We start from the raw sequence: 13,895 nt of genomic DNA on the forward strand, positions 1-13,895 counted from the left end.
GGCTTATATTATGTTATAATGCCATTCTCTTATCAATACCCAGTGTGTTGCTTTGGTTCACTCATGCATGTTTGAGAAATCCTCGAGTCTCCTGTGGAGCCATGTGGAGCTGCCTAAACACTTGCTGGTACAAAGCTCCTCCCTGGAGCTCAGTCTGCAGCCGAGCTCCCGCCCCACAGAGCACCCCTCCCCTGAAGTATTGCTGTGAAGATGTGCTAAAGTGGGGGTGTTGGAAACTTAAGGAGCCAATAAATTATAGATATTCACAACATTTTCAACAACTAATGGCAACAGCGTTACTTGATTTTGGTATAGGATTGAACTATGTGCTTGGAAAATACACAATACCCCTCTTTAAGTTAYAACCTCACATATTGCTAACTTTACACCAATTCTGGTCTATAAAAAGTGTAAAAATCTAAGCAAACCTGAAACAAAACAACAACAAACAAAACATATTAGGGCACTATGTCTCAGTTCCCCCTTTCTGTCAGTATTGATTTGAAGATAGAGGTGCAATGATGGTGAATGACCCGGGGGTAATGTGGTAATTCTGTCATTGCTCAATGGCAGACTCAGTTTAATCGAGTTAGACAGACCACTGTTACAGCAGCTGCAGAGAAACATCTCTCTCAGGACCAGCCTCCTGAACCGGTCTACCTGCTTCTTCCACTGGGAGAGCTCAGCTTTAGTGTAGTTGGGTAACCTTTTTCATGCTTCACTCTTACTTTGTTACTCCTGCTGACCACAATTTACTGGAAGTGTGTTTATAGAGGTGTAYGGTTTCCCTCCCTTTGGTCTCTTTCAGCTGGTATTCGCTTTCAAATAAAAAACAATGAATAAGGATATTGCAACAAAAAACAGTTTGAGGTTACTGACCGGGTTGAACACACTGACTGATGATATTTATATCTTTTCAATCAATATACAGTATTTGCTGTAAGGACTCTCAGTAGTTTGCACAATTGGATTTCCTAGGCAAAGTATCTAAAATCTACATTAAAGATTCAAATTAAGAACCAAAATGAGAGTGCTGAGGTTGAATATTACAAATGTAATAGAAATATCACGATTATTAGTGGTTTTATCACAGTGACACAGAGAAAACTGCTTGGAGCCAGAACGTCCATCATCGTTATGAAAACATGACCGACAGTGAAGATAATGTCTGTTTAATTTTGTGTCTTTAGAGAAAACTAAGAAGTAACACCATCTTTGCTGCAACTCACTTGAAGTGAGAGATTTCCTGACTGAACCGTGTGAAATTTGAATTTTGATTGCTGAAATAACTCTCTGTCAAGTTGAGTCCTCTGTTTATCAACTGCAAAACCCACAGGAAGAGCTTTGTGCCAGGAGAAGTTTGGGGGAGGGGTTATGTATTTTCATTTTAATAAAAATGCTGTATAAATCAAAAAGAAATTTGACTTTGCAACAAAGACTATCTAAACACCTTGAAATTGCCATCTGCCTCCTTTAGGACATTCTACCATTTCCAACACTTCCACTTCAGCATGTTTCCACAGCAATGCATTGGGGGAGGGGGGCTCTGTGGGATGGGAGCTCAGCTGCAGACTGAGCACCAGGGAGGGGCTTTGTACCAGCAAGTGTTTAGGCAGCTCAACATGGCTACCATGTAGAAGATGCAACGAGTCAAAGCAACACTCTGGGTTTGTTTTGATGAGGGAAAAACATTATAACTTGATATAAAGCTCAAAAAAAGTTGACCTTGACCTTTAGCATCATAATGTCTTGGTCCTGTTTTAAGCTAGAACACATTTCCCAATTAAAAAAACAGAAAAAGAAAGCTTGTACTGGGGTGTTTATCTTTATAACACATGAAATAAGCTGACAGGGGGAAAAAACGTTTTGGTTACACTTGTTTGCTTTACTAGAAAAATGTGTGACAATACATTCGTCCATTCACAATTTGGATCCCACACTGACCTGCTGGCATATCTCCATGTGTTTCTTGAGGCCATGTATTGTCTTTCTTGTGACAATGGAGCAGGTTGGACACACCACTTCACCTCGCTCTGAGATTGTTCGCTGCCACTGACTGTCAGAAACACCACCTAGACAAAATACATCAAAGGCTATTATCAACTTGTTTAGATATGCCTATTAAATAGTGCTGGATAAAAAAAATTGCTTAAACTGATCTTGGATTGATTTAATTAAAATCTTTGCAATATCGAGTCATAGGGCATGAGATCAATGTTTTAGACATCTTTTTGTTTTGTGTCACTCCTGGCTTGCCATACATTTATGTCTGGTGGACGTTCATTCAAGTGCACAAGCACTAATGTTAGCTTCCAACAACATAGGGCCAAACAAAATAAACTAAGGGAATCACTAACATTACCAACCATTACCATTCTTCRTGGGACATAAAGATAACAGAGGTCATGGCAACTTTTGTTTGCAAAGCGTTATGCCCATACTCGGTAGTGGAAAACAAAGGCTTCAAGCGGCTCGTTCAGGTGTTCAGACCAAACTATGTTATGGTGCAATGTAAACATCTGACTGAAACTGTTATTCCCAGGATGTGTACTAAAAGTGTCATTATTGTAACAATTTTAGTACACTTTTTGTATAATAGTTTTTACCGGAACGTCTTAATGAAATTTACAGTGCTGGAAAATTTTAGTTCAAGTACATTTTCATTTGCATTTTCTTTGAACACCTTTGAGATTTGAGACAGTTTTGTTTTTTAGTTCAAGTTAACTGTCTAATTTACATGTTGGCCCTCAAAACCTGCTGTTTATGGTGAAAAGAACAAAATAAAGTAAATTTCTATTTTGCAACACAGTTCAGCCATTTTTGTTATTTAAGAGCAGATCGAACCAAACCTAATGGTGATTAATCAATTCAGATATGAATTTAAATTGAACTGATTTAGGGAAATGGCCACAATGAACTTTACCTAAATGAATAACCAAGCACAGTTGTGAGCCAAGAAAAATGTCTAATTTTTTTAAATACTTCAGGTGTTGAAGATGGAACACACCCATGTCACTAAAGAAATTATTACAAATGACATAATAACCATTTGTAGCCACATCACAGTGCTGTGTTTTGCTTGTTTAAAGAAAATTCAGTAAATTAAAKGTTTTAGGTGTTTACCAGAGTTCGCCGTGGATGACTCCTTCTTGGACAGCTGACTTGATGTAGATCTTCTCTGAGGCTCCTCACTGAAACCACATCCCTCTGGTCTTTTCACACGACCTGCTTTCAGCTTCTCTTCTACTTTAGTCATGCCTAAAACAATGGAATTAAAAAAAAATGCTTTTACCCTAAATGGGATCAATTACAGGAAGGCTGCAAGAGAGCAGTGAGTCCTGAAAACTGCATTGATTTTTTTTCCCTACATGTGATAATAAATAGTTTACAGCCTGAATATGCTATATGAGTCACTGAACATTTTCAGCATATCAATGAGACACAGATGGAAAGAGGTCGGTAAAGCTGTGGATGTGTGATTTGTGCTTGGCGTGTGAGTCACTGATTCATTTAGTCAGAAATGAAGCATCTCAGCAGTTGCCACATTAGCGCTGTTAAAAGACTAGCTCCATTGATCAGTGGAAATAGGGAACACTCACAGCCACACACACAACTAATCACATAATATATTTCTTTTGAATAGAAAACCAGCAAGACATGGCATAGAAGCAGCAGTATGTTAGTTCTCCTAAAAATTTCTAAGTAAATCAACAAAGAATTCCTGAGGTGTTCTATAATCAACGCTGAAACAGCTGACACTTAAAACAACAATCTGTTTTTCCAGCTTTCAACGTGGGATTATTAATAAAATATAGTCATTGTGTTGATGCAAGTTTTGTTAAAAAACCGGTTGTGATGCATACCTTTCAAGCCAAATGTTCCAGATATAGACGGCTGCTCACCGGTGAATTTTTTTGGCGTTTTTTGTTTCCGCCCTGGCTCAGTAAAACAGGAGGAAGGGGTGATCATTATATGCTTCCAGCATGAGCCCATATTATAGAGTCTGTTACAAAAAAAAGAAAGGTTGTGATCTTACTGTGCTTCATTCGCTCTGGGTCTTCGTCATGAAAGGAAGAGGGAAGGCTGCCCCCTTCGCTTTCACTTCCTCCTGCGTCGGATGATGTGCTTTGGGACTGTGACTGTTGCTGAGCTGGCTGGGACTGATGGATCTGCTGTGAAGGCTGGCTTTGGATGTGCTGTCTCCTCTCGCTCTTCTGGTGGGCCAGTTCTCCATTCTGAGAGGGTGTAGACGCCTCGTGAGTCTTTTTCACTTTGAAGAACACCGGGGAGGGAGGACTGTTCTCCATGGGCCTGAACTCACAGACAGAGAGGACAGTTTTGGGTCTTCAGTATCATAATATAAAAAACAAAACAAAAACAAAACAAAAAAAAATAACCACCACTGGTTTGGTCATTGGGGGTGAGCTCCAAATCCCAGTTACCTTTTCTTTGTGTTGAATTTGACAGGAAGCGAATGAAGCTTAGGGTGGTCTTCCTTGGGTTCCTTACTAACTTTGTCTGGGTGATTCCACAACTTGTGCTTCTCCAGCCGGACTTTTGTGGCAAACACTGCTTCACAGTAAGGACAGCCATGACTCAGCTTCTCAGCTACAGTGGGCTAAATATAAACATGAGAAGAATGGAAATAAAATATATACATGTGGTAACTTTCTAAATTCTCTTGAATTAGTTGTGCTGGCTACAGATAATGTTTGGAGGAGTTACCGTACTCCTCAGCTGTGAGTCACTTTTTAAATTCTACTCTGAAGCATAAAGGTAGAAATAGCTATGTAGCAGGAAAATGCAGAGGCTACTGACTCACCCCCTGGCAGCGCTGATAGTGGTACTTGACGCCGTAGATGCTGGGAAACTCTAACCAACATCCCGAACACGGACATTTAACCCTGGAACGGCGCTTAAACTCTTCCTTCCATTGTACTATCAAATGGGCCTGCACAGAGGTGGGGAAGTTAAAGCTGAACACATAAAAGTTGGGCTGTTATTTTTTGCCTCAGATTGTACACACTTGTGGGGAGCACTACACAGAGAGAAAAATAAAGCCCACCTGAAGCACCCACTCTTAAAAGAAAATACTCACAGGGATGTTTCTCAGTTCCTGCGTTTCTGTTTTAGGTCGACCTTTCCTCTTCCCGTCTGCCTGTTCATCACACATTGAACCTGGAAAATCAGCACAAAAACATGATCGGAGTTGGAAGAAGAGCACGACTCACATCTAATATTCATAGAATGGAAATTCTAATGACGCACATAAAAATATCTGCTTCCCACAGTTTAATATGGGCCTTCTTCAAGAGCATCATCATATTTGATACCAACATTTTTCAACGCTAAATTACTCAACATGCACACATATTAAAACTATTACTATTACTGTATTGACCAAATATGTGTGACCCATCACATCGAAACGAGGATTAAGTCCAAAAGTGGTATAAGGAGAAACAGGCAAATTTAGTGTTTTGACTAAAATGTTAACAAAAATTGCATTTTGTCAAAATATAATGAATAAAAGCCTTATTAATGTATCATTTGAATGAACTGTCTGAAATATAATCCTAAAACTTACTTTTGAAAACTTTTTAGCAGTAGCAACAAGAAACCTGATTTTGAGGAAAAACGCCTTAAAATTTTGAGATTTTCCCTGTGAGCAAGAAATATTTTGTTTCTTTTTAGCTAGGAAGTCTCAATATTCAAATATAACTTGAGGTTTCCTTTTTATAAGGACATCAAAAATTCCTCATTAAAATGACTTAAAATTAGGATTCAGACCAAATATTTATGTATTATTGTAACCAACAAGACAAATAAGTCATATATATGGATTTAATTATGATATCAGAATGATCCAGGTATCAAAATGTAGCTTTTAAAGCCAAGAATCTGAAAATGTAATTAGGTCATTTTGACCAAATTTGACTTAATCCTCATTTCGATATGATGGGTCACATATTATTATATTATTAGCATGCAGAACATGAGTGCATAATACTTACTAAGTCAACATTTATCTGTATTTACATTCTCACTGCTTATCTGTATTTTTTATCGTCTAGATTTAAAATATTTAACACCTGTATGTAAATTGTAAATGGATTGTACTAATAGCACCTTTCTGGTCAAATAGGGTATTCAAAGTGCTTTACAACTACAGTGTTTCCCCTAGAGTATTGACCTTGAGAGGGTGGCAAGGGGGCTTTTGAGCACAGAATGATGACACAGCAGAAACAGTATTTTTTAAAAGAGAGTGCAGCTTTTTAAAATAATTACAGAACATGAAAAAGTTTGCAATTTAAATGGCATTAGTTGAATCTTGAATCTCTCATTTAAACAACTAATATATCTAGTCATAAACCAATTTCAAATATATGAAATATAAGTGTGGTGAAGCCACTTTTATGTTAAAACGGACTGCCATACACATGAGGTTCCGCATGTTGCTGAAAATRATATGCTGCGCTCATTAGGTAATGTTTATTATATAAAATGGAAAAACACAATAGGCTATACATCCCTAAATAAACTTTGTAGTATATTAAATTTGATAATTAAAACACCAACATTTAGATGTGACGCAACAGTGCTCTACATCTAAAAGTGGAGAACTGACTTACTTTTAGAACGATGGTGGAAGTTTTTATTATTTATAAGTAAGGTATGTAAATGTTTGTCATAAATGTGTCTTGTGATTTTTTTTGATGAGGTCTTTGCTCGTTAAACTGCAAGTGCATTTTATTTAGTTTTAATGCAAAACAATACAAATTAAATTCAATTAAGATTTATATCAATCTTTGATTGTCACTACTACTCACTTTGATCAGTACATTGTTAATGTCTGAATGGGGCTCGTGGCACTTTAGAGTCAACAAGTTGGGCCCCAAGGTTGAAAAAGTTAAGAACCCTTACTATAGATCACATTCATACACTGACGGGGCTCTAATCACTGAAGCACAGCCACCACTGATTTACATAAGCACTGTGAGCATTTGCAGGTAGAAAGTTTATTTTTTCAACATATAAAGCTGTTTATTTTTTTAAGAAGCTGAAAAACAAGCAAAAAATTCCATTTATCTGCATAAGCAAAATCACAACTCTTCATTTGGCCAAATAGTGAGCCTAGTGTTTTAGAACTGCTTTATAAATACTTATTAATGCTTTTTAAAGTTCTTACAAATGCAAGATTGCCCTATTAGCAAAGCCTTAATAAATCATCTAGAAGAATACTTTTAATTTATTGTAGTGCCAAAAGCTAAATACACAGTGCTATAACAAAATATTATTAAAGAAAAAAAATACAAGGAGATTTCTGGAGATTTCCCATATTATTACAGTCATATATGTAAAGACAAGGTTTTACATGTCAAGGCTTTGGTTTGCATGTGTGTGTAAACGAGATGGAGAAAGTGCTGTAGGCAAAGGWTATAAATTACAAGCGCTTGTGTGAACCTCTGACACAGCAGACCGCAGACTGATTGCCTCAGCTCACTTTGTGCTTTCTGCTGCTCCCCTTCCTTCATCTCTCCTCCTGCTGCTCTCCTCCTTTCTCACCACCTGACTAACTTTCTCACTTTGCTCGCCTTTCCTTGCCCACACCCTCGCTCGTCCTTCTCTGTGGTTCCACCGGCTCATTACTGCTCTCTTCTCGTCTTCAATTAAACCTCCACGTTCCCTTTCTGTAATAAGCYGCTACTTGAGTGAAGAACGATGGAGAGCGCAGTGCTTAGAAGCGTATGCAGGTGGGAGAAGGTGAAAAAGGGGAATAAAGGAAGCAAAAGAGATTTGGATGGAAGGAGTGAATTTCTGACCAAACGTAGTACAGCAGTGCTGCAGGTAAATCTGCAGGATGATGTATCTTTACATATTTTCTGTACTCTACTGCATTAATATGGCAAAAATAAACCCAGCAGCATCATCATGGGAGGCAGGATACAAAAATGATGTAGACTTTATTTAATCATATCAGGAAATGAAAATGTGGAAAGATTAGAGGTTAGAGTTAATCCACCTCACTTTAAGCTACTTCACAAAGTTTTGGGGGTGAAATGTTTTGGCTTTCTTATAAATTTGTTAAACTTGAGGAACATGTGTCCATGAACAGTTTTTTTCTTAAAGTGATTGACAATCAGGGACAAAAGCACACAAGCCTCAAGCTGAGCATTTGAATAAATCCAGAACTGATCCGAGCACTCTGTGTGTCTGCCAGGTTGGGTTATTTTTCATCAGACTTGATTCCCCCATCAGGAATATTATTCTCCGACCTGTGTTCATCAGACAGAAACAGATCAAGTCAGCAAATAAACAACCTCCAAGCCTTCCAGGATGTTAATGCGACACCTCAAAAGAAACTCATCACAACCTCAACTTTGCCGCCTTCCCTCACCCTGAGGCACAGACACAAACACAGCCCAGATGTATTAGTGTCTCCATAAGTCAGAAATAAATAAGTCAAAACAAGAGTAAGATGTAATAAGAAGAAGCATATTACTGGTTGCTTTTTCCCCGAATAATTCATGACCCAAGGTGTAAAAACACACACACGTAAACCCACACGCTACTGACAAAACAAGTACACAAAACAATTACCAAGGCGAGTGTGATGTCTGTGCATTGATATGAGTGCATTAATATTCTCCAGGCAACAGAGCATTTCTCTATTAGCTGGGTAGCAGCTGGAGAGGTGATGCAGCCGGCGAAGCTGCTCTTTTGGCAAGAATGAAATTGAGCATGTATTCGAATTCCTGTCTCAAAAAATACAGGCCTCGTAAAAAGCAGCGCAATTAATGAATTTTGCTCTTGGGAAAGATACGATCTGGTTGCTATGGGAATAAGATCAACTTGTCTTAGTTACCATCACAGATTTCTTTACTGGAAGCAACAACAACAAAAAAGAGCCCACATTCAGTACAACAAGCTGTAACAAAAAAAAAGTTCAAAAGAGATTAAAAAAACTACGAAATATAACACGATTCTTCTCATTTGGAGTAAACTGTTCAAACATGTTACTTTGATTTGCTTGCATTAAAATGTGCAGCTCATAGCGAGTACATTCATTGTCTTGGTGCAGAACAAAGCAGGTCCATTGTATCTGAGTTCTCAGGCACAGGCCATGGGGATAAAACAGCTGTTGAGCTAATGTCAAAGTATGACTCGCTCCCAGCTGTCTGTAACTGTTGCTCCACACTGTTTAACACTGAAAGTAGAAACAGAAGAGAAGACTTACTGTAGGACCCAGGAGTGCAGGCAGCTGTCTAATGATCTCAAACAACCTTTGAGTTCTCCTAGCTACGCCTGCAACTGCTCTCCCTTAGTGCAAGGGTTCACACATTACCCACAACCACACACACACAAACATGCACAAAACAGTCATTTGTTTTCCTTGACAAACACTTACACAGAAGCCTTTGTCTGTCTGCACAGTAGGTTTTAGATCTACTGTAGTTTAGAGAAACAATAAATGTAAACGGAGAATGTTCATAACTGGCCCAAAATAGAGAAATTGTGTCAAAACTTGTTGAATCTTACCAGACAAAAAAGAAGAAATGAAATACACCTAGACTAAGTGCAGAACAGTAACACAGGCAGTATGTTCTTTACATTAAGTTTTATTTCACAGCATTCTCATTGTGACAGATTCTGTTAAGAATAATATACTTTTCACTACTCCCTATATTCCCACATGCTATTATTTAGCACATACTCTCATTTCCTCCCTTCTCACTCTCTCTCTTTCTCTTTCCCGTTTTCACACACACATACACCTACACACTCTGTGCAGTTCTTCCCTTTATATACGCACCTCCGTGTGAAGACGTCCCCATATTCCCTCCCAGTCAGGCCTGAATCCAGACAGTGAGTAAGACACAGAATCACCAGCAGAGACTTGCAACCCGGACACTGACTTGACTGACTGACTGACTGAAACAAAACCAGACTCTGTCAGTGAGTCTGGGCTCAGAGACTCCTGCTGTCTTTGTCTTACTGCCCTACCTCTCTTTTTCTGTTTGCCTCTCTCTAACTATGGCTAATCATTTACACAYGTAAGCAGGTTTCAACTAACAGCTCTATTTCTATATGATACAGTTTTGCTAATATGTGAGAAAAACGTTTTTAATCCATTCTGGCTGACTACAGCTGCTGTTAAATCAAATAGATTCTTCCTGAACTGTAGGAAGCACTAAGTTTTATCTGTATCAGAAATATATAAAATCTACAACGCTTTTTAAACCTACTCATTCAAGAAAGAATAACTTCCTACATAAACTTACATAAAAAATAAATACCGGTAGGTATGCATGCTGTTGGGCTTTTGTTGATTTWTAACCATCAACAACACATTTTAAGCCTTTATTCACTAAACTGTGCATCATAACTAAAGCACAAAGTAAGATACTGACTTTTGTTTTAGAACTGAGCATAAAGCTCTTACACATTACATATTTATTGTAAAATAGATCTAGTGTCATCACATTGTTTGCCCAGCAGAGCAACACCAACCATGGTGTTTACAATTCTCTCAGCACTTTAGCAAATTAAGCTGTGCATACATGAAAGCTTAGCAGACAGGGAACACAGTAAGTTGCTAACTGCTGCAGATGGTAATATAACACTGGAATAAACAATTAGCTAATTCCATCATTTTTTCTTGTTAACATAACTTATGTATGTGGGCAAAAGTGACAATGAAAAATGAAGATGGGGTAGAGCAGGAGATGTATGCATTTAGTGTGTACTGCATCTAAGGTAAAAGTCTGTAATGAGTACAGCAGTTTCCATACTTTAGTATTGATTTGTATTTATTATTCCTGTACTGGTCACTATTACATCATTATTTCTCACATTTTAATCCAATATGCTTACATTATTGACAAAGTGCAAAAATGCAACACTTGGCATTTACAAAAGTTTGGTCTGTATATCATTAACCAGGCCCAAAACATAAATCTTTTAGCTTTCTGACAAGTTGTATTTTTCACATGTCATWTCATCATGACAGGACGCCAAGAGAGCAGAGGCTGTGTATAACATATTGATGATAGAAGGAACTGAAAACATCACTGYGTTTGACTCTCAACTTCTGAGAGTTTAACTAATGTCCCACGACTACCACTTCAGTGGTTCTCAAACATTTTAGCTTCCAAACCACAAAATAAAAGCCRCAGGCTGCTGACTACTGTTCCTATCTCTTTGTAACATTTAGGGCTAAATGTGCCTCTGGCAATGATTTTTTAAAAGTTAATTTCATTTCTGTAAATCATCTAAAGACTCCCCACTTGGTGTTTCATAACCCACAATGGGGTCCTGACCCCACATTTGGAAACCCGTTGTCATTTATCTGAGAATACTTTCCRAATTGAACTTTACATGATTAAATAATTTATATAATGACAGTATTAGCTTACAAATGTAATATTTTAAGCATCGAGACAGTGTTTTTGAGTATATTTAGATGCACCAAAGGAACAGAAAAATATTTACACATTTCTCTATTCAAAGTGATCTATTTCTTCAGTGATCCATTTATAAGTTTATTTTTAATTTTGCACATAAACAGATTCCAAGTTGGAGAGCCTCTGATCMTTAAAGTTTTAAAATTAGTAGCTAGCATAAGAAAGCCAATGTCCAAACGAAAAACTATTTTTATTGCTCTCAGTGGACTCACTTTGTGTAAAAGGCCAGAGCTCACCRCAGAGAGCTGCAGCAGACTATCAGTTTAATACTACCACTAAACCACATGTAAAGCAGCCAGTCTTAAGACATCTGCTGTGTATCTGCAGTGAGTTTACAGCCTTCCACATCAACAGCATGGCTCATATTACTGACCTAATGTACTACCTGTTGCATATTTTGGCCATATATTGTGTTTATAGACTTCCAGTCTCAACAGCTTCAGATGGCTGGCTACATATGTGCAGTTTCAGGGAGTCAATGATGATGAGAGAGTGGGAACTAAAATGACAGAAAAGCAAACAAACGTCTTCAAATGTAAGGTTGACTAAAGAAAAATACCACATATACAGATTGTGTTGTTGTATTTCATGCAGATATACAAGCCACATGTGTTTATGCAACCAGCCATACAGTCCTGCACATGAAAGCCAGACACACATYGCCTGTTCCAGACTGTTTGCTGCTCCCTCCTTATGGAAAATGACTCACCAGCTCAATCTCTCGCTACTCTCTCCATGCTCCTTTTCATCTGCTATCCTAAAGCCTGACAAATAAAAAGGTATGACAAAAGATTCAGTTCAAAAAGAGGCTGTAGCAAGGCTACCAGGCTGAGCAAAGAAGCAGAATTCAATTTCAAATCAAATCATTCTGCCATCGATATTTGATGAGGGAAAGAAAGGGAAGATGGCAAAAAAAAACGTGAATTTGAGTCACCGTTGCGGACGGGATAGCATGAAAAGTCAAACAAGAGAGACAAGAGTGGTTGGAGGGAGGAATATGTTGGGGAAAAAATGACAATTACACATGGAGATTAGGACAGCTAATAAGTGAGAGGAGGTGTGATTAAACTCAGGGATGAAAACTGGAGAGATGCAAATATAGGCAAATATGCAGGTTCAGCAGATGGCAGCTGTGGGGCAGAAATAAGGGTACTGCATTAAGTGTAGACTTGTTTCAGAAGACAAAAGCTCACTCGCCGAACATACAAAGAGACACACAGGTCGATTTTAAAGTACCACAAATGATAATCGAAGTTAGGTCTTGTATATACTATGTGGTAAATCAGATGTGGACACGCAGTATATAAGCTAACCTAACCCTAACCAGAGACAAACAAGACAAACAACCACTCACAAGCTCACCCTAACCTAAAGGCAATTAAGAATTACCAGTTAACATAGCATGCATGTTTTTGGTTTGTGGGAGGAAACAGGCGTACCTAGAAAAAAWTGCACAAGTGCAAAGGAAAACATGAAAAACTCCACCCAGAAAGGCCCCAGGTCAGGAGGCGATCCTGCAACCCTCTCACTGAAAAGCCACCAATCTWACCACTGTGCTACCATGCTGCCCTTTCACATTAGTTTGTGCTCAACATTTAAAAATTTAACTAATAAGAGACATTTTTGTGTTGGCTAACAAATTAACTGTAGCAACCATCTTAAATTAGGTGGGCTCCAAAAGGTAAATGGTTGTAGGTACATCGTGTGATTATTTCTTCAAAGGTTCACTGAGAAATAACAAGTAATTCATAAGATAGTTTGCAAGTGATTAAATTTTACACAAAGATCTCACCGTTTGGCATCAGTCTCCACTACAACCACATGAAATACAGTATTAGGTCAATAACTGTGAAATTGTCTGAGTAAAACCATTTTGTGTTTATTATGGTTATATAGCTAATGCATATTCAAAGATTATTGTACTTTCGGCAAGTTTTATTATAATTCATCCAGTGTTTGATAAGATATTTTGCTGGTAGCCACACAAACATGAGTTCACAACACATGCAAAAAAAAAAAAATCTCTGTAGCTGAAAGGCAAAGGTGAAGAAATAAAGGTGGTGGCTGACACTAATAGATATTTTTTACTTGATAAAATTAACTGTTTTCAGAGGTGAAGTGTCTGCTTCTGTTACCGGAGTGAATAAACAAGTTGGTCATTATCACTGAGAGGCTTATTACATAAAACTAGTGACAGGATCAACTTGTGGTAGCAACTGATAGCTAATCCTGAGTGGGTAGCACCAACAGTCAGAACACTGACATTTAGCTAAAATCATATGCAGTTGCAAAGCAGWTGAAAATAATTACACCCACCGTGTCTGTCTGTATATAAGAAAAATWACTAAATACATGAATTTAATAATATACCAAGTAGCCTCTTGTTCCTTGACTGATAAAAAAAATCCCAATATTAATACTGTTTAGTAC

The 13,895-nt window shown here is 37.9% G+C and overlaps 1 protein-coding gene across 6 annotated transcripts in view; it reads right to left on the reverse strand.

The window, feature by feature from the left end:
• Nucleotides 1-13,895, reverse strand: part of znf512b (zinc finger protein 512B) — a 34,052-nt gene that overhangs the window by 12,683 nt on the left and 7,474 nt on the right. For 4 of the 6 annotated variants that reach the window (XR_001310908.1, XM_014016949.1, XM_014016958.1 and 1 more), the window contains 7 exons: nt 5,099-5,178; nt 4,823-4,951; nt 4,443-4,618; nt 4,037-4,311; nt 3,864-3,935; nt 3,124-3,258; nt 1,945-2,072 (listed from right to left, as the gene is read on the reverse strand). Coding sequence is in view for 5 of the 6 variants with exons in the window: in XM_014016949.1 (XP_013872403.1) it covers nt 1,945-2,072; nt 3,124-3,258; nt 3,864-3,935; nt 4,037-4,311; nt 4,443-4,618; nt 4,823-4,951; nt 5,099-5,178 (995 nt within the window). In the remaining variant the exon portion in view is untranslated. Of the gene's footprint in view, nt 1-1,944; nt 2,073-3,123; nt 3,259-3,863; nt 3,936-4,036; nt 4,317-4,442; nt 4,619-4,822; nt 4,952-5,098; nt 5,179-9,814; nt 10,001-13,895 lie in introns of those variants that run through there. The other 2 variants (XM_014016973.1, XM_014016984.1) reach the window with 2 other exon arrangements.

Source organism: Austrofundulus limnaeus, unplaced genomic scaffold (assembly GCF_001266775.1).
Source record: "Austrofundulus limnaeus strain Quisiro unplaced genomic scaffold, Austrofundulus_limnaeus-1.0 Scaffold3, whole genome shotgun sequence".
Taxonomy (NCBI): domain Eukaryota; kingdom Metazoa; phylum Chordata; class Actinopteri; order Cyprinodontiformes; family Rivulidae; genus Austrofundulus; species Austrofundulus limnaeus.